Source organism: Delphinapterus leucas, chromosome 9 (assembly GCF_059928025.1).
Source record: "Delphinapterus leucas isolate spDelLeu-1000000601 "Yukka" chromosome 9, BTC_Dleu_Yukka2, whole genome shotgun sequence".
NCBI lineage: Eukaryota > Metazoa > Chordata > Mammalia > Artiodactyla > Monodontidae > Delphinapterus > Delphinapterus leucas.
The window spans coordinates 60,884,956-60,912,028 of record NC_143137.1 but is presented as its reverse complement, the minus strand read 5'-3'; the positions used below and the strand labels follow the sequence as shown (position 1 = coordinate 60,912,028).

The 27,073-nt window shown below is 43.2% G+C and overlaps 2 protein-coding genes across 3 annotated transcripts in view; one reads left to right on the top strand and one right to left on the bottom strand.

Moving 5' to 3' along the window:
• Nucleotides 1–27,073, top strand: part of COL28A1 (collagen type XXVIII alpha 1 chain) — a 162,091-nt gene that overhangs the window by 126,647 nt on the left and 8,371 nt on the right. Inside the window, 9 exon segments of the mRNA XM_089917047.1 lie at nucleotides 6,575–6,643; nucleotides 7,196–7,276; nucleotides 7,366–7,401; nucleotides 13,293–13,329; nucleotides 15,193–15,282; nucleotides 15,285–15,715; nucleotides 15,717–15,747; nucleotides 17,487–17,541; nucleotides 17,543–17,642. Coding sequence (XP_089773173.1) covers nucleotides 6,575–6,643; nucleotides 7,196–7,276; nucleotides 7,366–7,401; nucleotides 13,293–13,329; nucleotides 15,193–15,282; nucleotides 15,285–15,715; nucleotides 15,717–15,747; nucleotides 17,487–17,541; nucleotides 17,543–17,642 — 930 coding nt within the window.
• The window catches only part of C1GALT1 (core 1 synthase, glycoprotein-N-acetylgalactosamine 3-beta-galactosyltransferase 1), a 144,215-nt gene continuing 117,171 nt past the window's right edge, over nucleotides 30–27,073 (bottom strand). For both annotated transcript variants that reach the window (XR_016394213.1, XM_089917042.1), the window contains one exon: nucleotides 30–27,073. This exon is cut by the window's right edge and continues 70,580 nt beyond it. The gene's annotated coding sequence lies outside the window, so the exon portion shown is untranslated.

Genomic DNA, 27,073 nt, shown 5'->3' with positions numbered 1-27,073 from the left:
AACCAACCACTAGAAACTCAGGAAAACTCAGGAGGGAAACCGGCAGGTTGCACCATGGAGATGGCCAGCAAAGGGAGCATCCAGAGTCCCCTCTCTCTAGCAGAGGAGCTGCCATAAAGCCGACCTTGTCATTTTGTAGTTATCATTTGTGGTCAAGTGTATTCAAATGCCACGCAAGATATTCATGAAATTTGGCAGGTTTTACAGAAGGCTCTTTAGGCAGGAGGACAGGATAAGTCAATTTATGCAACTGAATCCAGCTGATGAAAACCCTCGAAGCTATGATGCTCTTTGCACTGTGACCTATCAATGTATTTAATTCTAGATTTTATGCTAAGAACCATCTTGTTACTGGAAAACGGGACTAAATTCTGTGAGTTGGATAGAACATCCTAACAGTGAGCACACGTGTCCATGAAACAATCAGAGTCCCGTGAAGTGGCTTGGCTTTTGCTGAAATTATTTGCAAATATTCATGTTGCTACTTGTTTCATTACTTTATCATCTGCTGGTAGTTATAAACAGAAAAATGGAAGTAGGGACTAAAAGTTTAAGAAAAATGACTGGGGGGAAATATGGCCAAATCGAGCACATTTGGCTATGACTGTTGTGAGCTGAACTAGGCCACTATGGACATTCACAATTTGTCAGATTCTTTTCAATGACTGTCGGTAGTCTCTGAAGATTAGAAGTCAGCAGGAGTGACCTGCCTTCTCCTAGACAAACTTCCTGTTAGGTGCCATGCTTCAATTAAAGCAAGTTTCAGACAGAATTCTACCCTATGTTCAGCTACTTATTAACAAGTAGGCACAAAAACATGTAGTGAAAACTGGGTCCAAATTCCATTCTATCTCTTTAAGTACTTTAACAAGTACTTTGCCTAAAATGATCCCACTGAGGCAAGGACAACAATGTTCTTATGACCAACTAACCTCTTAATCAGATCAGGTGACAGGATTCTTTTTCTCTTTTTTTTTTTGCAGTACGAGGGCCTCTCACTGCTGTGGCCTCTCCCGTTGCAGAGCACAGGCTCCGGACGCGCAGGCTCAGCGGCCATGGCTCACGGGCCCAGCCGCTCCACGGCATGTGGGATCTTCCCGGACCGGGGCACAAACCCGTGTCCCCTGCATCGGCAGGCGGACTCTCAACCACTGTGCCACCAGGGAAGCCCTGACAGGATTCTTTATTATGGGATGAGGGTAAGAGGCAGCTGTTCTGAATGAGTTCTAGAATTTAGGGTACTCTACCAGAAGCATTCATGGGGGTGTGGGCCCACCTGGCTATTATACCCGACTTACGAAAGAGGAAAGGGCCTATACGACACTTCCAGCTACCACACGTCTTGAACGCCCCTTTTTTCCCCCAGGGATAAACTGTTTCTCTCATCCTTGTGGAGCCAATTCAGATAGCAAGAGTCAAGTCACCTGTCTTTGAATACTGAATACAGTATTTCAAGTGTTAACTCAGCACCCCTAGAGTGTAAATTAACTTGCACATACACACATTCATGGTACTGTTTAAACTGAATTACATTAAGGTAAATTACAAAAAAAAAAAATTAGAATAATTAGCTTTCTTTTTGCACGAATATGGAAAAAGCCACTGTGGTAAGCTGAATAATGGCCCCTAAAAATGTTCACGTCCTAATTCTTAGAATTTGTGAATATTACCTTACATGGCAGAAGGAAGGTTGCAGATGTGATTAAGTTAGGTATTTTGAGATGGGAAGATTATCCTGGATTATTTGTAGGCCCTACATTTAATCATGAGTGTCCTTATAAAGGGGGAGACAGAGGGAGAAGAGACTGTGGAAGAGGCAATGTGATGATGGAATCAGAGGTGATGAAGGGGAGGAAGATGGAGGAAGGGGCCACCAGCTAAAGAACACAGGTGGCCCCTGGAAGCTGAGGAAATCAGGGGAAACGGCTGCTCCCCTCAGTGTGTCCAGGGGAAACCAGCCTTACCAACACCTCGACTTTAGCCTAGTGAAACTGATCTGGACTTCTAACTTCCAGAACTGTCTGAGAACAAATTTATGTCATTTTAAGCCACTAAATTTGTGGTCATTCATTATAGGGGCAATAGGAAATGAATGTAGTCATCAATATTAATGTTAGTAGTATCTTGGTCCAGCTCATGGAAATTTCCACGGGAGCTGTTTTGAAAACCCTTGCCATACATGGATGACAGTTCTTGGGTTATTAAAAAAGACTCTGCCCTGAGGGCCATAGAGAGAGGACCTTTAGTGTCTAAATGTCCGGGCCCAGGATTCATTCCTGCAGGCTTTAGTCTGTTTCCTTCCCTCAGCTGCCATGGATCGTCATCTGTGCCCTAAAGGTTTGCTTCACTTCCCCTAGCTGTCTTGATTTTTGTCCCATGGGGGCTTCGGGCCTTCCCCTGGGGGGCTGCTGCCTCCCTCCCCTAGGTCTGCCCCACTAGGGAAACTTCGGGATTTGCCCTGTCCCCAGTCTCTCTCTTGAGCACTGGTGAGGTCCCAGAAGAGACTGGGTGGGTGGGTATGAATTTGCCTTGTGCCTGGAGCTCCCAGGAGTTTTGTCTTCTCCAACTAACCCACACTCAGCAATTTGTTAAGAATTTTAGCTGAATTCTTCTTATTAGCTTGTATGACATCTGTCATCGCCAGCAGGTAAGTGCCCATGTCCTGTCTCTCCTTGGAGGAGCCTGTGTTTCCTTAGGTTTGGTGTAAGCTGGTGGCTCTGCAACCACAGCTCTATGGTAGATTCAAGGAAAGTTGCGATTTCATAGATTAGTTAGCAACTTTGGTGAGGTTTTAAGAATAAAAGCAGCCTAGTTTTCTACATCCTAAGAGGAAGCCAGACATCCATTTTATATTTTTGGGCTCATCTATGAATTTGATCTTTTTCCTTATAGCACCTTACTGAGAAAACATTTGGAAAGAAACACTGTTGTTTCCTGACATACCAGTAACACGCACGCCACACCAATCTATTAAAATATTCAGGTAGTCGTGCATTATCCTTAGAAGTCTCTCTCCCAGAGAATAAGCAATCAGCTGCAAAATCAAACTGATCACAACGTCAGCAGAAAAGAGCTAAGACTGAGATATAGTGGTTAAGAAGCTGGGTTTGAAATGTGGACTTAATTATATATCTTCAGATAGACAGGTTCTTTTGTGCAGTGGCTTCTGACCCATCCTGAAATCATTGCCTACCATTTTCCTGAGACTTGTAAGGAAAAAAAATCTGATTGGATAGTATTCACCTCTGCCAAGCCAAGGCATGGACTTACTTGCTAAAGGCTTTCAGCCAGATAGTCTACTTAAGAAGCCCTCAAGTATTTTGAAGGGAAACTGGTGATTAAAAAGGAAAAAAAAAAAAAGCCTTTATTATAGGGAAACCCAGCTGCCTGGAATAAGTACAATGTTAACAATTATATATAAAATGTCTATATTATGAAGTAATGCAAAATAAATTCCTGAACATGGAGCTGATTCTAACATGATAATTGGCTATTCTGAGGCTTTTCCCGCCAGGGCATGGCAATGAAGCCACAGTAGCTTTTAACTTCACAAGAAAATTGTGTCATTTCTCAAAAGCACCTAGTCAGTCATAAACATTTATTGAACATGCTCTAGATTAGCTGCTGTGGGACTCTAAAAGGTTGTAAAATAAATAATTATTCTGAATAATTGTCAGAAAGGTATCAAGTTCTTTCTGAACCCACTTTTTCTAAATATATAATCCCCAGTGATAATTCACCATCACGCCATAGTCCCAGCCCCTTTGTTTTTCACACGATTCTGTCCTTTGGGGTTGGAACAAAGCCAGCTACAGATTTCTCCCAAGAACCTTTAATCTCCCCGACACCTGGCTTGGAACCCTCCTGACCCCGCAACTCAGGTAACCGTGCTCTCAAGCATAGCCTTGACAACCCCAAACCACCTTTCAACCAGGGACCTGGTTGAATGAAGATGTCCTTATTCCCCTCCACAAAAAATCTGAGATCGCTAATTTATGCCGAAGTGTCATTTACTGATACATCTTTCTTCAGAGGATACCTTCCGTGTAATTATTGTTTTTAATTTTCTTTTGAATGAGAACAGAGAATGGCAGCATCTCAGGCAGGAATCTTCATCGCACTCTGTGGGCTGGCTACCTAATCTGTATGACAGGCTAGTCTGTATGTAGACAGACCCTTCTATCTTTCATATTCAAGATGAGGCTGCAGATCACTCTTGGTAGAGCATGTTTTCCAGTAAGTGTAATGAGGTTGGGCTGTGTTACCCATATATTCCCACCTATTCCTCTTCATTACGCCTGTGTTGGCAGTGTAATCTTTAGAAACAGAACAGATTTTTCTCCTCTACTTTGTCCTGCTAGAATCTCCAGCTTGGAATCAGAGTGTTTCTTTACTGTTTGGGGCTTACTTAACTGGCTCTAATCCCTATCCAAGTTTCTGGGGCTCCAGGTTTCCTGGGGACTGTTCTGTAAAGTGAATAAAGCAGACCAATGATCCCGGCCTGTCTCCTCTAGCCAGCTAAGCACCCAAGGGGCACTCCTTCTTCAGGGGAGAGTCTCCTTGGATAGACCTGAGACATCTGTGCACATCACTGCATAAATATTCACTATGAGCCCTCTATGCTAGAGCGTTGTGTTTGGCTCAAGTGTTAATAGGGTGAAAAAGACATTCAGTAAATGAGTTCTCTGCAATCTGACCACAGTAAAGAACTTGCTATGAGACCTCTGGAGTTTAAATGAGGAGGCAAAACTACACCCCCCTACCTGCCGTCCATTTAGAAATACTACATGACAGAGATGAAAAGGGCCTCAGAGTTTAGCCAAGCCAGATTGGCTAGGGGATAGGGATGGATGCAGGAAGAACTGAGCACTTCATTTACCAACAAGAGAATCTCCACTTATATTCATTTTATTTTGTACTCTACTGTATAAGATTTGTTACAATGAAAGAGTTCTCTCCTAGGGATGTGTGCAAAGATATATACAAGACTATTTGCTGAAGCATTATTTGTAATAGGGAAATACTGGAAACAATCTAAATGCCCATCACTAGGATAATGTAGTCTAGTTATTTAATGGAATGCTGTAGAGCAGAGAAAATTAACAAACTAGAACTACATATATGTACACAGATAAATTTCAAATAGATAGTGTTGAGATTTAAAATACAAATTAGATGCATAAATGTATCGATTATTTGAAGTTTAAATATAAAAACAATATTGTGCATTGTTTTAGAATATACACATGTGTAGTTAAAGCATAAAAATGTAGATATGAGTGTTGCATATCAATTTCAGAGAGAGGTTTCCTCTCTCCTTCAGGGAAGGGGATTAGGTACATTGGGGATTTCAATGGTATCTGTACTATTTAAGTTTTTAATATGGTGTTATATCAGTGTTTGTCTTTTTCCATATAAAATTTTATGTCTGAAATATTTCACTATAACACTTTTAAAAAGAAACGGTTCTGTTTTTAAAAAGCTTGAAAGTCAATGAGCTACGACAAGGGGCTCAGGAATGCTGATATTTGAAGTTACAATGGTCTCCAAGCACCCCTCTGCGGCCCCTTCCAGGAGTGACCTTCTAAAGCCCATCCTGCCTCTGGAGCCTCGGATCTCCAGCCTTCGCAAGCCTATGGCAAAATGCATATTATACCCCTACCTCCATCTTTGATTCTCATTAAGTTGGTCTGAGGTTTTTATTGAGCATACCAGTGATTCTAGTGGGCATGGTCAGGATACCTTTGAGAAAGATGCTAAAGGTAAGCAAATCAAATCCCGGGAGCCCATGGTCCTTCAAACCTTTGCCACAGACTCATTGCTAATAATGATCTAAAGTAGGGGTTGCTGATCCAAGCAGCATCAGCGCTATGACATTTGTATACTTGTTAGTGATTATTCCTGTTTCATGTTCAACATCATGAACACCTTTTAAACCTGTGTGGTTTTGAAGATGGGGGTACAGGAACGGCAGATAAGATATGATGGGGAAAGTTAAAAACAAGTACTGAAAGGAAAAGATTTTTATTTTCCAAATTTAGGAGGTATTGAATTTAGATAAATGGATTTACGTTGCTACAAATGATCAGGTATGGAACAAAGAGTGTACGGGGAATTATATAAACACTCCTGGGCATTAATTGGGTAGAGATGCTGTTAAATCCTCTTGTACTCCATTATTAAGATAATACATGCTTTCGACATATCAAAAATATAGAAAATGTAAAGAAGATTATAAAAATTACCAGTAATATCATGACTGAAATATCAGTAACAGCTGCTTGTTACTTGTGAACCGGTTGATGTCAAGTTCACAGTTTGAAATTGGCAAAGGCGGAAGTATTTACACCACAGAAACAGACAAATGCTATAAACCAACTCCCTCACTTCCACCCCAGATAAGTAGTTAAATTTTTACTAGCAAAGTATTGAGCCCATCTGACTTATATGTGTATTTCCTCCCAAATTTAGATAATGCAGTTTTGAAAGTGCAGATGTATATCAGACCGAAAGTATATTCTGAGAAATATCTTGGGAAATTAACAGGAGCATCCCTTTCACATATTGAGTGCAGGGGGAGCAAGGACCTCAAGACTTCCCAGGGCCAAAGGGCATGACAGGCCATGGCCTGCCTGGCAGGAAGGTATTTCAGGACCTAAGAGAAATGCTTAGGTTTAGGATCTCAGTAGCTTAACTTGAACTCTGGAAGAGCTCTCATGCACTTGACACTCTTCTCCTTACAAAGCTCAGAGGAAAAAAAATCCATTTCAGAGTGAATCCTTATGCATTTCTTTTCCTAACTACAAACATGTTTACTTTATGAAATCTCATTTTCTTCACACTCAAAAGCCAGATGATAAGGAATAAATCCTTACAACGTACCACGAAGAAGATACCAGATAACTCGGGTGTTAACCTGTGTAACAGTTGAAGTTCCTCAAGGCAGTGAGCTAATTGGAGGGCATCTCATGGTCTCCTCACCTTGAGGTCCCGAGTTCATCATGAATTAGATTATGGTACCTGGGGGGATGTAAATAAAATGCCCCCCCATTTTTTTTCATATAGTATATTTATATCAACAAGAACCACAGGTCTTCAAGAGGTACCACAGTTGCAAAGAAATAGAACTTTAGGGTTCTTCTTATTTGGTGTTAATATTCACATTCTAAGCTTATCTTTTCATTGTATTATAAAGGGAGAACGTGGAGAACGGGGCGATGTGGGAAAGAAAGGGGATAAAGGGGAAATTGGAGATCCCGGACCCCAAGGAAAACAGGCAAGAAGTGATTTTTAACATCTTATGGTAACTGTACACAGTAACTGCTTCCAACCTACATTGACTGTTACTCTTCTTCCACTAAGTAGGGGTTACAGGGTCCAAGAGGAGACCGAGGACTGACAGTGAGTATCACTCCTGGAGGGTAATTGAGGGGTTTGTGCTCACAAAATGATTGCATTTGTGTTTTAGCTTTAGAAGTGACTTCTTTTGACACAGAATTAGTGCTGACATAGATGCAGGAGGTAACTGAACCCGAATGTGAGGGAGACATAACACCCAGCGCCCTTATCCAGCCTTGTGGTAGAGATGTAACTGCCCACCCGCGGGTAGAAAGGTTAACAAGGAGGTGAACTGTTTCAAAGAAGCCAAATGAGCAAGGGACTTTTTCTTGTACATGATCCTTCACATTTCAGCACGCGGGCTCTTTTTCTCCTGAACTAGTTCCTTTAAGAAGTGCTCTGAGGACAACAGCAATCACAAAATTGGGATTACTTTTCTGTACTGATTCACCTATTCAACAAATATTTGTGATGATGTACAAACTTTCCCCGTTCTTCTCTCTTTTGTTCTCTTTTGTTTGCACCACTACAAACAAAAAGCTGACCCCTGAAAGTCCCACAGGATGGGAAAGTTCTAGAATTTCTATAGCAAAGTCTACTTCTTCCTTTCTAACATTGAGACACTACATCTCCTGGAGTTGAGGAGAAATAGGGACCTTCTCTTACCCCCACCTTTTTTTAAAATTGGGGTATAGTTGTTTTACAATGTTGTGTTAGTTTCTACTGTACAGCGAAGTGAATCAGCCATATGTATACATATATCCCCACTTTTTTGGATTTCCTTCCCATTTAGGTCACCACAGAGCACTAAGTAGGCTTTTTCCCTTTTTGATTCTTTGGTGGGTCATGGTCTGGGGATGTTGACCTTATGTATAGTGCCAGGAAAACCCAGGGGTGGGAGTTCAAGTGGTGAAGACGAGAGCTGGACATGTGACAAACAGAACTGTGCATGGTATTATGGCCCATCTGCCTTTTTCTCTTTGTTGTTCCCCACCAGAAGTCAGACCCTCCCCAGATGCCTATGGAGGATGAAGCAGCTATATATGCAGCAATTTCTCCCTAAAGTAGCAGAGGAGGGTATATGTAAAATGCCCAGAGGAATGTTTCCCATAGGCTTATACCCTCCCTCCTGTCCCAACATGGAGAGGGGAACTGGTTTCCTTCATCCATGCAGTTGTTCATTCACTTCACCAACATTTATTGGGCACCTACCCTGGGTCAGGATCTAAGACAGGCACTGGGGGAATAGTTGAGAGTAAGAGGCTATGTCTCTGGACTCAAGGAGCTCACAGCCTAACAAGAGAGAAAGACAAGCAAAGGATGTTCACCTATAGTTTGATAAATGCTGTGATAGAAGTGATATGTGGATCCAGAGCAGACAAAATCAGGTATGGTTTGATGCCAATTCTCTTTTCCTTCACTCTTCCCTTGTAGCATTTAGAAAGCCAAGGTCAGCATTAAATGAGATTCTTATATGTGACAGGCTCCTTCATATCAACACCACCCTGACCCAGTACTGCAGGGTGCCTGGGGGGCCCATGTAAAGTACGGCCCCCACTCTGGACCCCTGGACTTCTAGTCCTTCTCCAGTTACACCCCTTCCCCCAGGTGAGGAGTGACCACCCTGAGCGCACGCCCCCCTCTGTACTGCATTCTGGATACACAGGGTCTCAGAATTGCCCCAAATGTCCCAAGTTTGGAAGCTGACAGCACTGACCTGTATGCACGAGGTGGCCAAGGGGCAGGCATCTGGGGGGATTTGACAGAGCTTGGATTCACCTCGTAAGTGCTGGCTAAGGCCCGGTGCAGCACAGGGCCGGTGGGGAGAGGGTGCAGGGAGAAGGGGACAGGGTATAAGCGGCGGCCTCCTCTCGCCCAGAACCCACATGAATCCACATGACAGCCCATGAGGTAGGTAGTAGTGTCTTCCCTCCAGATAAAGGCACACCAAGTCACACAGAAAGCTTGAACGATACGCCCCAAGACACCTCAATAACAAGTACCAGAGCCCTTAGATAGAGCCAAAGCTGGCTTGTCTGACGCCAAATCCCGGCTGCTCCCCCATGAAGGCCGTTCTTGGAAGGCACCTTTCCTCTCCCCAACCCCATTCTCTCCCGGATCAAATATATTCCCAAACACTCTCAGTGGCAGATTCAGTCCAGACTAACAAAGCCCTCTTTTAACAGGCAAATTCCATTGATGGAGTTCAGGTTTTTAATCATTCACACCAAATTGCTTCAGAAAGACTGTTTCTCCATGTGTCCCTTAAATGTCAGTGTTTCCCAGTGTCTGCCCTCAGCCTTTTCTTCCCAGTCTTCAAACCCTCAGGGAGGGACAGCTATCCAAGTCAGGGGGATGGGGCTTTCCTGGTGGCGCAGTGGTTGAGAGTCCACCTGCCGATGCAGGGGACACGGGTTCGTGCCCCGGTCCGGGAGGATCTCACATGCCATGGAGCCGCTGAGCCTGCACGTCCGGAGCCTGTGCTCCGCAACAGGAGAGGCCACAACAGTGAGAGGCCCACGTACCGCAAAAAAAAAAAAAAAAAAGTCGGGGGGATGAACAGTTTGAAAAGGCTAATTTAATATTACAGTAAAGTTCTATGGAGAATGAAAAAACCTTTTTATGTTATAAATATAGAAAAGAATATGCTTGACAAAAGGGGGTAGGGAGGGGTTAAAAAAGGCAGAGAAGCTCTCCTCCACACAATCTCATCTGCCATCCCTGTTTCAACAGCCAACTGTACACTGGCATTTCTTCAATCTGCCTCCAGCTTGAACCCCTCTCCTGTGCACCAGACCTCACATCCTACTGCCTACTGGACATCGCCAGCTGGGTGTCCCACAGGTGCCTCAAACCCAGCCAGAATCAAGCTGAACCAGTGACCTTCATTAGCTTCAACCTGCCGCTGTTCCATCCCTCCCTATCTCAAAGAGCGGCGCCGTTATCATTTGCCTCCTAGACTCCTTTCCCTCATCCTTCCTTCCAGTTACTCACCAACCCCCTTCACCTCCTTTTGAAATGTCCCTCCAGGTCATTCCTTCCCATCCATCAATACCACCACGGCTTCCTAGTGTTATCTTCTTTGCCTGAACTATACAGGAACCTCAGACCCCTCCACTGGCTGCCACAATCACCTTTCTTCTCTGCTACGGACCATGTCTCTTCTCAGTGCTCAGGATAAGTCCACACTCTTCAGCATGACACAAAGGCTCTAAAGTCCATCTGTCTTTCACATTTCCTGTCATTCTTTCAGTCACGTTCCCTGAGCCACAAGTTTAATCAAGTACTCCAGTGCACTACACTTTGTATGCTCCATCCTCTGCCTGGAAAGCTTTTTCTCCTCCTCTCCCCACCCCACCCCAGTCAGAGTCTGCCTAATGTCCCTGGACCACAGGCCCACACCCACTCTCCCATCCCTGGTATTGCCGGCAGACCAGCGTGGTTCCTTAGCTCCAAGCCAATAGAATAGTACTTACAAAAGTATTTATTTATTTGCCTCCTTCTTACTAGACTCATGTAAACATGAGTCCTTTGAGGGGTATAAACTTGATGCCTTCATCATTGGCACTGAGTAGCCAACATGGTCATTCAGCAATTTTAATGGAAAGGGTGAAACTATTCCAGTGACTTAAAAGCAAAGAATACAAGGAAAAGATTTATATACACACACACACACACACATATATATATGACTACTTAAAGCATATTAGACCTAGTTATGCCATAAAAGCACAGTGAAAAGAATTAAAATGCAACCTTGATATATAAATTGCTCTTACAAGTCAAGAAAAGACAAACATTCTAATAGAAAGAAACGGACAAAAGAAAGACTGTGCATAAGAGAATACAACTTGGAAACATACATATAAAATTCAGCCTCACAATAGTAAGTGTAATTTAAAACAATGAGATATTTTGCTCTATCAAGTGGCAAAGATTATATAATAATAATAATAACCAGTGTTGTGTCTCCAAAACAAAACGGGTTTTCTTATATACTGTTGTTAGAGGCGTCAGTTACTACAACTTTTCTGGAGGATTGTAAGGCAGTCTGCATCAAGAACCTTAAAATGGCCATGCATCTGACATCAGTAATCAAGTTTTTCAGAATACTTAATAATACGGGCAATTAATTACTACATAATGTTAAGTGAAAAACTATAATCATAAAACTTAGTGAAAAGTATTTTCTCCACTTGTAAAAAATTAAACACAAGTATATTAAATACATAACATTTCCCTTTCCTAGATAACAATATAAATATATTAATAGACATTTCCCCTTTCCAGACATACTCTAGTTTCAGATTTATTAAATGTCTCTCTAAATGTGGAAAAGCATGACAAAGCCTAAAAAAAAAAGGTAACTGTTGACTCCTTCATTTCATATAATTTTTAAAATCTCTCATTGCGAGTTCTTTTTGTATAGCCACTTGAAATCATTGGCTTTTACTCAATTTACAGAAAAAGAAATTAAATTAAAATGCCCTGAATATTCTCTGTACATGCTTCTGTTAAGCCATGTTACCGTCTATGTCACCTTTACCTCACTTCTGTCATTATAGGTTTTCTCCTTTAAAACTTTACTTTTGCAACTGTTACATTGTATCTTCTTAGAACAGGTCCACTGCTCTTTCCAGTTGAGATTTTCTGGGCTTCTGCTTCTCTCATCTGTTAAGTTAATCATCCCTGTCAGCTTCATGTCTTTGGCAGATGTAGAATCCTGACTTCTCCAGTCTCATCCCATGGCATTTGTAAACATGCCATGCAGGGCAGGATGTTGGCACATTGATTCCTAGTACCCAGCTCATCTCAGGCCCTTCTGATGGAGCTGGTGAGCAGTGGGACCTGGAAGCAGCAACCAGGAACCCAGGGAGGTTTCATGGAAGAGCCCAAGTGAGGGTATTAGGAAACTGGAGAGAAGACTTGCAAATTTGGGGATTGGTACAGAAAAAAAGGAGGGAATACAGCATTGGATGAGATCCCTTTGGGCCCTGGTGCTTGTCCTGGTTTGTCAGCACATGTGGGTTAAACCATGTAACTGAAAGCATACATTGCCCACACCGTTGTTGTCCTCAGAATCTGCAGGGGATTGGTTCCCAGACACGCCCACCACGCCCAACCCAGTAGGTACCAAAATCCGTGGATGCTCAAGTCCCGCATATAAAATGGCGCAGTACAGTCAGCCCTCCGTATCATGGATGCAGAACCCATGGCTATGGAGGGCCGACTGTAAGTATTACATCTTTTGTGGGGCCAGACCCTGTGTGTGTGTTACCTCATTTAATCCCACCACATCCCTGAGACACAGACACTGTTAGGTCACTTCATGCCCATGGTCACACAGCTGATAAATACTGGAGCTGCAATTTGAACTTCAAGTCTGAGTTATTACATTTCACAGCTCAAACACATTTCAATTCTGATATATTATAGGCAACTTTTAACCTCTGTGCTATGTATTATTTATTTATTTATTTATTCAATTTATTTATTTTTTGCTGTGTTGGGTCTTTGTTGCTGCGCGCGGGCTTTCTCTAGTTGTGGCGAGCGGGGGCTACTCTTCATTGTGGTGCACGGGCTTCTCATTGTGGTGGCTTCTCTTGTTGCAGAGCATGAGCTCTAGGTGTGTGGGCTTCAGTAATTGTGGTTCATGGGCTCAGCAGTTGTGGCTCGTGGGCTCTAGAGCGCAGGCTTAGTAGTTGTGGAGCACAGGCTTAGCTGCTCCACAGCATGTGGGATCTTCCCGGACCAGAGCTCGAACCCGTGTCCCCTGCACTGGCAGGAGGATTCTTAACCACTGTGCCACCAGGGAAGCCCCTGTGCTATGTATTTTATTTGCAGTGGAAGGATTAAGTCAAATAGCCCAATGCTGATTATAATAAGACATACCTTTCATGACTATAGGAAAAAATATGGTCACACAATTAATACATTTTCCTCTTTTCCTCCAGAAAGAAGAAATCATCAAGCTTATTTTTGAAATATGTGGTAAGATTTGACGACCAAGAAAAAACCCATCACTTTAAAGTACCAACCCCACTATGTTCTGTGTTGTCAAGATAATGTGCTCACCCAGAATATGTATACTGTAGAGCTCGTGGGAAAGTTTCAAGCTCATTTTCAGTTTCTGTGGGAAACTGAAAGGAAGCAGTGTGAGGGGATGTGGGAATCCTGATTTAAGAAAAGAAAGTCATTTTCCCAGGGTAGTTAAGAAGTGTGAAGATAGTTGGGTCTGTGGGCAGCCAGGCCTTTTGTTAGCACAGAGCTCATCTGTATTCAGTGACATTTACCTGAACCTGAGAAGGAAAGAACAACAAAGGAGGCAGGACTACAGGGGCCTAACTGGTGTGTGAATCCAGCCTAGCTGGTGATGATAATGTCTGTGTTTTTCCTGAAGCAAAAAGTCTTTCTAAATTGAGTTTTGAGCCCTACGTCTAGAGCGCCTGCCGCTTCAGAGGCAAAAGGACAGAGTCCAGAGGTCATCTTGTGTCACAACTCTATCTAAATGCTTCTATGGCGAAACAGACTTAAAACAGAGTTACCAGAACAAGGAAGTAAAGCAAAAAGGCTAGCCAAAAGGCAAGCAGTTAATGGATAATGAAGGTAACTTCTGTGTTGAAAACGGACAGAGGCAGGAATATCATTATCCTTCCATACAGAGAACCCCAGAACTGACTTGTCCCCCAGAAGACTTCCGGACCTTAAGAAGCAGCCTGGGACTCTCTATGGTGACAGGCCGATTTAGACACTGCTTCTGAGTTCTAGAAGCGCTGTAAACTAGCAGCCAGTTTCCTGAGGATTTATCGTGGCAGGGCTGCTGGGCAACATGAGGATATGAATACACCAGTGGAACCCTGATAATTTTTATTGCCAAGGAACTCTGGCAACTGCTTTGAATGATAAACCCTAAACAGACGTTGTTTACTGACCAGTGTTCTGAGATCATTTCCCTGGAACAGTTTCACAGTATGGATGGACTGCTGGCCTCCTTGATAAGATCGGAGCCACTTTAGTGGTCACTAAGGGCGTGACTGGGGACATAAACCAGAGTAGCTAGGGGCCGCTACTCTTGGGTCCAGTTAAAGACCTGAATCCTTCCCCCACAATTAAAATGTTTCATCCCATTACTTTACCCATTGGCCACGCCAATGAGCAAGTATTCATTTTCACATAAGGATATGGTTGAAGACTGAAATATTAGCATTCAGATTCCAATTAAATACAAATGGTCGGATGATAAAGGGCAAATTTAGGATGGTGGTTATCTCTTATGGAGGAGGGAAATGGAATCAGGAAGGCATACACAGGGATGCTGAATCTTTTAAAAATACTATTTTAGGGCTTCCCTGGTGGTGCAGTGGTTGAGAGTCCGCCTGCTGATGCAGGGGACACAGGTTCGTGCCCCGGTCCAGGAAGATCCCACATGCCGCGGAGCGGCTGGGCCCGTGAGCCATGGCCGCTGAGCCTGCGCATCCGGAGCCTGTGCTCTGCAACGGGAGAGGCCACAGCAGTGAGAGGCCCAAGTACCACAAAAAATATATATATATACTATTTTATTTTTTAATCTTAGAAATTGGCTGTTTATTGTTTTATCCTCTACAGCGTTTTGGTTTTTTGTGTGGGGGGAGGGTTGTTTTTTTTTTGCGATATATCATTTTTTTAAAAGTCAGGTATAGAAACCAGAAGGGAGACAAACGTCAGCTGTGTTCACGGTCACAGAAAAGGAAGGTTACAATCTAGTCTTAGGTTCATCCTTGCCCCTCTCCCCCCTCCCCCTACCCGCCTGATATCAATCAGTGATGTTTTAATTTTCAACCCCACTGTGTTTCTATGTCAACATTCGTGTTTCAGGTTGTGGGCGTAAATGCAGAGAGGCACCGCTAGAGCTGCTGTTTGTGATTGACAGCTCAGAAAGTGTGGGACCGGAGAACTTCCCGATTATCAAAACTTTGTGAAGACTCTGACTGACAGAGTTGCACTGGACCTTGCCACGGCCCACGTAGGCATAATCAACTATGGCCATAAGGTAGAGGAGGTGGATCATTTGACGCAGTTCTCCAGCAAGGACGACCTCAAGCGGGCCGTGGGCAACATGCAGTATCTGGGAGAAGGCACCTACACAGCCACAGCTCTCCATGCCGCCAACCGCATGTTCGAAGCCGCAAGGCTGGGTGTGAAGAAGGTGGCCTTGGTCATCACTGATGAGCAGACAGATAGGCGAGATGAAAAGAATCTGACAGAGGTGGTGAAGGATGCCAGTGACATCGATGTGGAAATATTTGTGATTGGGGTGGTGAAGAGAAATGACCCCAACTTCAAGATGTTCCACAAAGAAATGAATCTAATTGCTACCGACCCAGACAGTGAGCACGTTTAATCTATTTGATGACTTTGTTACCCTTCAAGGTAAGACAGCTCCAGCGGAAAGGAATTCACACTGTCCTTCCAAGTACCACATCACGGGATTATCCTGACCAAAAATGAAAATCAAGAGGCCAATGAGGCGTATACTGGCATTAAATTGTAACACAGAAACTCTGGAAGACAAAGACGTTTAGTATTTCATTCAGGGAGTACAGTCCCTTGTCTTTACTCATTTGTAGTAAGTGCTGAGTTGGCCCTGGAGTTGTTTAACTCGGGTAGCTGCAATTGAAGGACTAAAAAGAAAGGACAGGATCTGGGGGCATTGCTAAGATTAGTTCATGTTCTAAAAGTTACCTAACTTGGATAAGAGATGGAGCAAGCCAGCAGCAAAGCAGAAAATAATCATAGAATCAAAATGAATTAAGAAGTGCAGAATGAGTGGAAAACAGAAATGGTAATCTAAAGAGATGAGGTAACTGGGATTATTCTCTTCTATTCTCTATTCTCTGTTCCTATGAAAACAGATAATGAAGAGTAAACAAGTTGACGTCAGGAGTTTATCTTAAAGAACAACATGCTAAATATTCCTCATACACTCAGTGCTGATCTGATGGCTTTCCCTATGCTGCTTTACCCTTCACGTGAACTGACATTTCCTGACGAGCCATGCCAAGACACTGACTCACAGTGATTGGGAGTGATCGGCATCACTTTACAATGAAACACTCCAGTTCTTTGGAGACTGATAACACATTTTGGCAAGGCCCACACCCAGAAAGCTTGTGAAATAAGTAAAATTTACACTTAATGTGTTTGCAGGCCTCAGTTTGACCCCATCCTTCCTTCTCCACTCATCTGGGAGCAGGGCCTGACATGGCCTCATGCTGTTCCCAGCCTACCCCAGGTACCAGCACGCCTGGCCCTAAGGAGAGCAGACCACGCTCAGAACCTTCCCACTTTCCCTCTTTCTCCAGACCTTTCTAACCTGGGCTCCCATTTCCTTAACACCCTATTGGGCGACTGGTCTGTTCAATCTCACTGGGCTGTTAATGTGTTCGAATTGCCAGCAATATTACACATTTCAGAGACATGTTATATTTTAATCATTGAAGAGCTTTATCATCTTAATCAAAGGAGTTACTAATTTGTTCTAGGCAATGAGGGATATATTTTTGGACTGGCTGGCTTTTTGCAATTCCCAAAACCAGAGGTAATTGCCTGTTAAAATTATTATGGGTTAGACTTGCCCCTTCCACAGAGTAGTTCACAGATAACAGACAGACACTTTGCATAACAAGCATTTAAGTCATTCTTTTGCCTATTTGGGCCATCGAATATTATTAAATTAAATTAAATAATTAAATTATTTTAGATGGCCTCTTACAGATGAGGTAAAAATGCGCTTAAAATTTCGTTCCCCTAGTGGTTGACTTCAAGTGATGGGGAAGTGTCTGTTTACTTTAAGGAGAGTGCAAAAGGTTTCTCTTTTTTTTTTTTTTTTTTTTTTGCGGTACGCGGGCCTCTCACTGTTGGGGCCTCTCCCGTTGCGGAGCACAGGCTCCGGACGCACAGGCTCAGCGGCTATGGCTCACGGGCCCAGCCGCTCCGCAGCATGTAGGATCTTCCCGGACCGGGGCATGAACCCGTGTCCCCTGAATCAGCAGGCGGACTCTCAACCACTGCGCCACCAGGGAAGCCCCCAAAAGGTCTCTTTAAACAGATTTTAAGTAATGTTTCATTGCTCCTCCTGTTCCCTTTTCTACTTCTCTTTTAAAAGATAGATACCCTGAGGCAAAAATTGTTTAAAAAAAGTTGTGAGGATTTTGAATCCTACCTCTCATATTTTGGGTTCACCACTGTTTCAACCTGGATTTGGGATATCGGGGGAAGAACTCACTGAATCCGCTCCAGAACCCCGGAAAGAAATTTCTGAGTCTGTAAGTAACTGTCTTGCTTAATTTGTGAGCCTAAAATCATGTATTCAGTCTGTTTTACATCAAAGACAACCTTGCCCCACGCTGTCGAGAATCAACTGAGGTATGGATGTTTTCAGGTCCTTGGCTCTAAATAGCAGGCTTTTGTCTCCAGATTTCTAGTTCTGAAATAGCTCTGGGGCTTATGAGCTTGAATATGAGATTTTTTAATATTTCCATATTTTATCATTATTTATTAAATGTTACAAATAATATTTTTATATTACATCCCTGCCACCACCAAAAGTAATCATGTACATTAGAACAGATTAATACTATACTATTTGAATCACCCCCTTGCAACATTGGCAGATCTTTCTGTATGGGGTCACAATTCTCCCTCATCTGTCTGTGTATCCACTCCCCACTTTGCACCCTCTCAAGTTTCTTCCAAGTGCACACATGCTCAGCCTGCACTCTCCCACCTTCCAATCCACGCTCTTGTTCATTGAGCTTCCCCTGCCTGTGCCCAGAGGGGGGACAGGGAGGGAAACTATGCATGCATATCGCACAAGGTGGGTGCTTCATTTCAGAACTCCCCAATCACCTGTGCGTGAGAGAACTACCTCCTGAATGTATTGAGACAAATGTGATCGTCCTTAGAGCAAGCTTCTGGGAACTGACTTCAGCCAATCAGGTCACAAGCAACTGTTAGTTTCTTTTAGGTGAAAACTGGAGAGCCTCTCATAGTTACTGGTAAGTGAGTGTTGTAGTCTCTTCCCCACCAAGTTACAACCAAAGCAGCTGTGGACTGAGGTTCACTACATGTATGGACATCGTCTAGCAATCAGGCACACAGCAGTGTCCCTATTTTGTACGCTCAGTGAAGTCCCTGTGCTGTCCTTTTATGAAGGCTTCATAGACACGAAAGATTCATTTTGAGCCAGTGCAACAGTATTCAAGCATCAGGATTCAGCTAACTGTATAGTTGGACTAAGGCCTTGAGAAACCTCCAGATCAGTAGGTGGATGCAGAACCATTCAGGAGTCAGGCCTAGGATGCCATTCCTACGGGGACAAGATTACAGGACTCACAAGATTTTTATATTATGTTCAAAAAGGGACAGAAAGGTCTCTAATATATTTCTATTTGATTAAATACAAACCGACTTCGAGATGGGACATTCCAATTAGGGCAACAGACTGCCCCTGGATTGTAGACTGAAATTCACACACGCATTTATATCACATGGTCTATAACAGGGGGTCAACAAACCCCTCCTGTAAAGGGCCATATAGTAAAGATTTCGGGTTTTGCAGGCCATTTGATCTCTGTTGCCATGACTCAACTCTGCCTTTGAAATGCAAAAGCAGCCATAGCCAGTACTTCAATGAATAAACATGGCTGTGTTCGGATAAGACTTATTTCCCAAAACAGGTGAAGACGCAGATTTGGCCCATGGGGATTTGCCAACTCTGGGTTTTACTGAGCATTTCAAAGTAAATTACAGACAGTAATGTGCACAGTCCATCTCCTCCTGCTTGTGTGAGTTACCCCTTTGTTCTTCCCTTAGTCAACCCATGTCCCTTTCTAAAAACTTCCTACACAAGAGCAAACTCAGGTTTCACCCAGCAAGTGGTGCCTAAACGGAGCTCTCCTCATAATCAATGAATTCCAGTGGCATGTATTGATCATTTACTGCAGTGCTCAGGGGTGGCTCTTAGGACACAGTTCCTGCCCAGGAGAAGTCCGTGGTCTCTCAGTGATCGGATAAGTACAAGAGGTATTAAGAACTTCAGCAGACCTATGGATGAAGCTCGAGAGACGGTGCACTTAAGTTCAGGGCAGAGTAATGGAAGCCTTTACAGAGGAGGTGGTGTTGAGCTGAGTTTTAAGACTAAGTAAGTGTTTTTCAAGGCAAGAGTAGGGGGAAGCGTATTTCCAAGAAAAGGGAACATGTGGGAGCTAAAGGGGAAATCCAAAGGGAATGGCATTTTAAGAAATGAGGACAAGTTCAATCTAACTGGAGCCAAAGTTATATCTGGCAGTAGGGTGAGAGTTAAAACTGGACAAATAATTTGAGGACGAATTATAAATGGCTTCATGTGTCAAGCTAAGGAACTTGAACTTCATCCATAGGCCAGGCAACCAGGAGAAAGCAGGAGAGTCTTAAAAGCAAGGGTCGTATGGTCACATTTGGTTGCACTATGAACGATAAAGAGAAGGAGGTGGGAAAAGAGGAGTAATGGTCCAGGTGAGAGATAATGAGGCCTTAAACTAAGGCAGGGGCCATTGGAATAAAGGGACACGTGGATTGGAAGCCATTTCTGGGGTAGAATGAACAGGATTTAGTGACTGAATGGATTGGAGGTTAGGGAGAGGGTTTGGGGAGGACGGTTGTATCTCTAGCTTGGAGATGGGGTGAACTGAAACACCATCCACTGAGATGGAGAATATAGGAGTCAGGGTAGGGTTCTTTGAAGGAAAATAATGGGCTTATTTTGTACCAAAGCGGAGGTGGCTGAGGGGCATCCAAGGCAACGGCACAGAATGAGACAACAGCCCGTGCCTCTGGTGTCATGACGCAGGAAGTTAGATGCCCTGAGAGAAAAGTGATGTTAACAGGTTATGACAGAGGAAGCATTCTAGTAGCTGGGGAGGGGAGGGCATAAGAAGAGGACATCCAAAATAGTTTAGATTTGTAACACCAAGAGTCACAGGGTGGGTATCAGTTGGATCTCCCTAGGGGCCCTCTGACTGAGATAGTGGGAACTTGTAATGAACTTGAACTTGGAAAGTCCCTCTTGTCTCTATACCTTCTCACCCTGTCTCTCTTTGCACAAGCACCGAAGTAAGAGTGAATTTTTTAAAATGAACGATCCTAAAAGATATTTAGTCTGAACAAACATATATGCATTTATATTCACATTTTAGATCGGTCATACGTATATATAATGTACACACACACATAAATACAAAAACATATGTATGTATCTGTGCATGCACACCCACCTTTATCTAAAAGTATAATTATAGTATCGAAACACCTAAAGTAACATGAATCTGTCAAAACCTTTCAATCCTCAGATTGTTCCCAAGCCTACCCTAGGCAATACTGCAAAATAAATAATCTCAGGAGCCCTGTTTCCCTTTTTGCGTCTCTATTTCCTCTCTGTTGTCTCTTCTATCACTCCTTAAGACACCTAGCTCTGTATTCCTTCTTCCTCTCCTTTCTATCAAAATCTGTTTTGAGGGGAAAATCTGGTATCAGTTATTACACTTTTGTGAGAAATCTAAGCCAATGGGTTGATTTAAGTCAAGAAGGGCTTGCATTTGAACTATTTTATCTAGTTGTGGAATGAACATGATGTACACTATACATCAACAAACAGATGTATTGGGAAATATGGAAAGCAGAAGGATTTCCCAGGTTCCACTAAATTCATAACGCTTTGGCAATCCCAGCTCTGTTGCCTTTTCAGGCCAGTCTTGAGAAGCTAAATGTGTACATCCATTCTATTCTGCCTCTTTCCTGAAATCTCAGGATAGCTTATACTTTCTTCTGGGATTTATCACATTTTAACATCGTTAATACTTATTTTTGTATGTACCTTAACTTTCCTGATGGATTTAAATTCCTTGAGGACATCTTTGTCTAATTAAACTTTGTGTCTCTCAGGACCTAAAACTGTGCTTCCACAGTAGATGCTCAATAAATACTTATGGACCAAACCAAGGCTATACCAACTGTTAGAAAAAGAAATCTGAAGATTTCCTTCGGTGAAAGGCATCAACTATACCATCATTAACAAGATTGTATACATAAAAAAATCCTTATCTTTTATGGGACTAACAATGTTGGTACTTGATGCTCCTTTATTCTTTCTGGGTGTGGCCTGTTGGGGAAAGATTTCCCAGATATAAATGGGAAGAGGGCAATTAAATCAAGTAAACATCATTTAATCAGACCAAGTGGCTACATCCAGTAATGGCCCATTAGGCAAATAAGTATATGGATTTCATATATGAAGTCACTTTTTGTCATTCTAAATGTATTCATAATTAATGTCAATGCAAAGAGCGTTTACTCACTGAAGCCAGTTTCTTGTAACAGTATTGCAGATTTCTTTCCCCCTTGAAAGAGCAGAAAGAAGCCCTGTCTACCCTTTCCATAAAGGTTCTTTTTTGTATTATGAAAAATTGTCCCCAGATTGCAAATAACTTAGATAACTGGCAGCAGAAGTTTTTTTCTCTCTGTAGAAAGGAGGCTGTGGGATTCCTATGAGGAGTGATTCCACAGCAACACAGTGAAGGTGACAGCCAAGCTGGTGTGGCAAGAGTCCCTCTGAGTAGCTCCTGCATGAGGTGGAGAGGCATGGTGGAGGCCAAGGGGGAACTCAGAGTCCCCTCCTTCTATTTAATATGGTCCTGATGTATAGTCCAATGCCAGCCTTAAGCCGAGCATGCCGGTTCCTCATTTCTATGGAAGAAGTGGATGTTCTGTATAGATGTAAATTACAGAAAACTAACACAGCAGGCTGACTTTGCTGGCTGTCCTGCCGTCCCCTTGTCCATCCTCTCTTTTAGTGAGACCCTATCCCTGGTCCCCATTCCACGGGCCGCATTTCTCCCCTCCTTTCATTATCACACAAGCTGCTCAACGATCTCCATCTCCATTTTCAGTTTTTCCATCTCTTCCATCTCTTCCTCTCAATGCCCCACAACCCTTCTGTGTTCTCACTCCATCTCAAGATCCATCTAAAGAGGGCCACTTCTGAAACCAGGGTTCCACCGGCAATTTCTTCGAGAACCGGAGCCTTAGGCAGGTTCTGCCTTGATAATGGACTTGGATGTGTCCCTTCATCCTCAGACCTGACCATGGGCTCTGTCCTCAACTCTGATGTGACACCTGCTTGTCCCCTACTGTGTTCTGAGGCCACTCCCTTCTGCCTCTTCCAAGACCAGGATCTTCCTTCCCTGTGGTACCCTTTCCTGCCAACACTTCTGACTCTTTCCGTAGAGTCAGGAAATAGGCTTCAGCCTCTCCCATCTCAAAAATTCCCAAACCCTCTCTTAGTTCACATATCCCTTTTGCTACTGTCCTATCGCTATGTTTATATAATAAAGTTATTCCACAGGCCAGTCTCTGCTGTCTCTGCCCCTCACAACCACACATGCACCCTCACTCTCCTCTCCATCTCCCTGTGGCTCTCACTGTTGCCTCACTTCTGTTCCCCTGGGAAACCCTCTGAAGTCAGGCTGCTGCCTCCAATATGCCCCTGAAACTCAGCTGGAAAAGTCACCAACAACCCTTTAATTGCCAAATCTTTATTGCCATATTCTTACCTAATCTTTCTTTTGCATGTATCACCGTGCTGCTGCTTATTTCTGATTTTGCAAGTCGTCTCTCTCCTTGTCCTTCTTCTGAGCATTCTTTCTCAATTGCTTTTGGGTTTTTTCTTTCTCTGTTTACCCCTTAATATTAAACTCAATTTTTCTGAGATTTGTCCTTAGCCTGCTTCTCTTCTTGTTCCATATTCTCTTTCTGAGTTCCAAAGCCACGTGTGCTAACTCTCAAATCTGCCTCCCCAATCCAGACCTTTCTCCTGGGTCCCAGATTCACATTTTGATTGTCTGTGCACATCTTCTTCTGGGTGCCCCACAGGCATTCAACATGGAATACGTTCACCGTGCTGCTCCTCCAGATTTCCTTCTAGGGGTATGGTCCCTCCAACCAGCCGGGTACCTGGCAAGAAACCTGGGATACACCTGTAGCTCTGTTCTCACTGTATCGTCCCCACCTGTTGGTACTATGGTCTTTGGTCTGTTCTTATCATCCCTCGATCTATGCTCTCAATTCCTTTCTCCTCATCAATACCTCTACTGCTTTAGATCAGGGCCTCATCATTTCTTATCAGTATTTAATAATATGTTCTCAAAACTCTTATCCCATCTCTCTTTTCTATATCCTCTTCAGCTTATCCATTACTTGCTGATAGTGTCATTTTATTTTTTTGCTCTTTTAAAAATAACATCATTGAGGGCTTCCCTGGTGGCTCAGTGGTTGAGAATCTGCCTGCTAATGCAGAGGACGTGGGTTCGAGCCCTGGTCTGGGAGGATCCCACATGCCGCGGAGCAACTAGGCCCGTGTGCCACAACTACTGAGCCTGCGCGTCTCGAGCCTGTGCTCCGCAACAAGAGAGGCCGTGACAGTGAGAGGCCCGCGCACCTCGATGAAGAGTGGCCCCCACTTGCCACAACTAGAGAAAGCCCTCGCGCAGAAACGAAGACCCAGCACAGCAAAAATAAATAAATAAATTACTAAACTCCTACCCCCAACATCTTCTTTAAAAATAAAATAAAAATTAAAAATAACATCATTGAATTATTTATCATATATATGATTCCATTTTGGCTGAATTTTCTTAAAAACCTGTCTTTAGTACCATGGCCTATATTTTAACTTGGTACTGAGTATCCATGACAGATTAGGAAAAAGACACAAAGAGTACATCTATATTTTCTCCTTATGTCATATTCAAGTAAAATTTTATAGGTTGCTCAATCATATTATACTCACTATTGAATGAAGTAGCCTATTCAAAGTCCATAATCAATACTTTCAAAATACATGGACTTTTTAAGCTTTCAAAAGACTTGGGACTAAGCCTAATACTAGTTTATTTTCTCCACTGACATGAAAATTAAGCTGATTTCCTGAAATCAGGCCTAATTATTTGTAAGTGGCCTTGACTAAGCCACATACACAGATACAGTTATATTGGTCAATACAATAATTTATTTGTTTATAAAGTAAAATTAATACTTTCTCATTGTGGTAGTCAAAAAAAACCCTCAAATTCTTCTTGATAAACTGCATAACAATGAATTATTAGTACTGCCAGGTGATGTGTCTGTGGAAGCCTCATATATTGCTAATCATAGACTTACCAGCCTTAGAATGTAAGATGTTCCTCTCTTAGGGAGCAGAAAAAAATAACATATTGCAAACTGATCTAGAAAGACTATCCCAGATCTGGAAGTCAGGAAACTTGGCTTGTAGTCTCAATGCTGAAGCTAAATCTTTTATTTCCTTGTCTCCAGAATTTATACTTTTCCTACTTTATTGTTTCAGAGATTGGTATGCATCTGCTTAGCGTGCTGTGGTCTTTTTTTAGACTTAAAATTTATAGTGTATTTCACAGTGAATGACATCTTAGAAATGAGATCTGACAGCTGCCTGGCATTGGGTGAATCACCTGTTTCTTAAGGTTTCCATTTCCTCATTTGTAAAATAAGGGATTATTACCAGAATATTCTTCCTTTTGTAAAAGTATGTGATTAGAATGGTCAAAAACCTTTAGTGGGCAATGCCAGAATGGAGGACATGATGCTAATGTATGAGAGGGTTTAGACAGAATAAAATCCTGCAGTTTCCCTGTAGGAAAGCTGCAGGCGATCAGGGGAGGTGCAGCCCAAACTCAAGGTGTTCCTCACAGCCCTCAGCAACCTTAAATGCAAATGGAGCGCATTCAGTTTAAGTGCTTGCGTGCTGAGAGACCTGGCAAAGAAGTGTTATTACCTGGGAAGCCTCAATCAAGGTCAGAACCTGCGAAGCCAGGCACCTTGAAGGCCCTGGCAGTGCCCCAGCTGGCAGGAGCAGAATCCCCACAGCTGACTGGGAGAAACGTGGCCGTGCACTGCTGGGAAAAGCTAAGTCTGAGCCCATGGGCTAATACTCATGATCATCAGCACTCATCCAGGGAAGACGGGAGCTCAAGTTTAAAGAGCTTGTCTGCAATATATGCAAGGTTCTGGGTAATGAGTTATGAGGAAAATGTTCGGAAATCAGAAACCAAAGGACCTTCTAGAACTGTGTGGCACCTATTCAGTTATCCTTCTTTAGGTCATACACTCACATTCTTGAATGCTGCTTGAAATCTGTTTTCTCCCCTTAAAGATCTGCTCTAAAGGCTAGAAAGGACTGAGCATAACACATCTGCCTGTCCAGCTGCATGGAACAGCCCGGCCTCCAGGTGTTGGCCCCTCATGTGCCCGGCTCCTCTGCTGTGTTTTACTGTGTGAGCCCTGCTCGGAGCTGGGGCCATTCACCTCCTCCAAGGCAGGCCAGTGTGGGGGGAGCAGAAGTGTGCAGAGCTGATAGGCAGCCTGTTGTGTTTAGGTTTAAGATTTATAATAAAATAAAATAAAATAACAGAGAACGCACATAGCAAACACTGGAGTGCCCACCACCCAGACATAACTGGTGTTTCCCTCTGCTCATCACTGTTGCTTCAGACAAACTTAGAGTCCTTGCTGTTCTCCTTCAGAATCTCTTTCCTCCTCCTCTCTCCAGAAGCAGCCACTGTCATGAATTCGGTGTGTATTCTGCCAGTAAAGTTTGGGGCGGCTTATATCCCACTTTCAGAGTTGGAAGGTATGTTAGGGGCTAATCTTTTCCTACTGTAAAATGATGACATTAAAGCCTAGAGGAGAGAATTCTCCGGGAGTCCAGTGGTTAGGACTACTCGCTGCTTCCACTTCAGGGGGCGCGGGTTTGATCGCTGGTCCGGGAACTAAGATTCCGCATGCCGTGTGGCATGGCCAAAAAAAACAATAAATAAAATAAAATAATAAAGCCTAGAGGAGGGCTTCCCTGGTGGTGCAGTGGTTGAGAGTCCGCCTGCCGATGCAGGGGACGCGGGTTCGTGCCCCGGTCCGGGAAGATCCCACATGCCACGAAGCGGCTGTGCCCGTGAGTCATGGCCGCTGAGCCTGCGCATCCGGAGCTTGTGCTCCGCAACAGGAGAGGCCACAACAGTGAGAGGCCCGCGTACCGCAAAATAAATAAATAAATAAATAAAATAATTAATTTAAAATATATATATATATATGCATATAGAAAAAAGACTGGGGAAAAAACCACCTGAGTATCAACAACAATTATTTCTGCGAAGTGGAATCACTTGTGATTTCTAGTTTCCTCCTTGCTTGTCCAGATTTTGTAAATTCCCTTCAATGAACATGTTTGTTTTGTAATAAGAAAATTATAAAAATGGAAAACTATAATATATAACATAAATATGTATTATGTAAACTATACATAATATAGTTATGTATTTGCTTAAATAAACTGAAATCTCATGGAGCCAAAATATAAAATTATTCTCATTTATGAAAAAAAATATTTCACTTGTTCTAGAACCTGAGGTGTAATGTTCTAGTAGTCAAAATTCCCAATTAGGGCTTCCCTGGTGGTGCAGTGGTTAAGAATCCACCTGCCAATGCAGGGGACACGGGTTCGAGCCCTGGTCCGGGAAGATCCCACATGCCACGGAGCAATTAAGCCCGTGCACCACAACTACTGAGCCTGAGCTCTAGAGCCCGTGTGCCACAACTACTGAGCCCGTGTGCCACAACTACTGAAGCCCACGCGCCTAGAGCCCATGCTCCA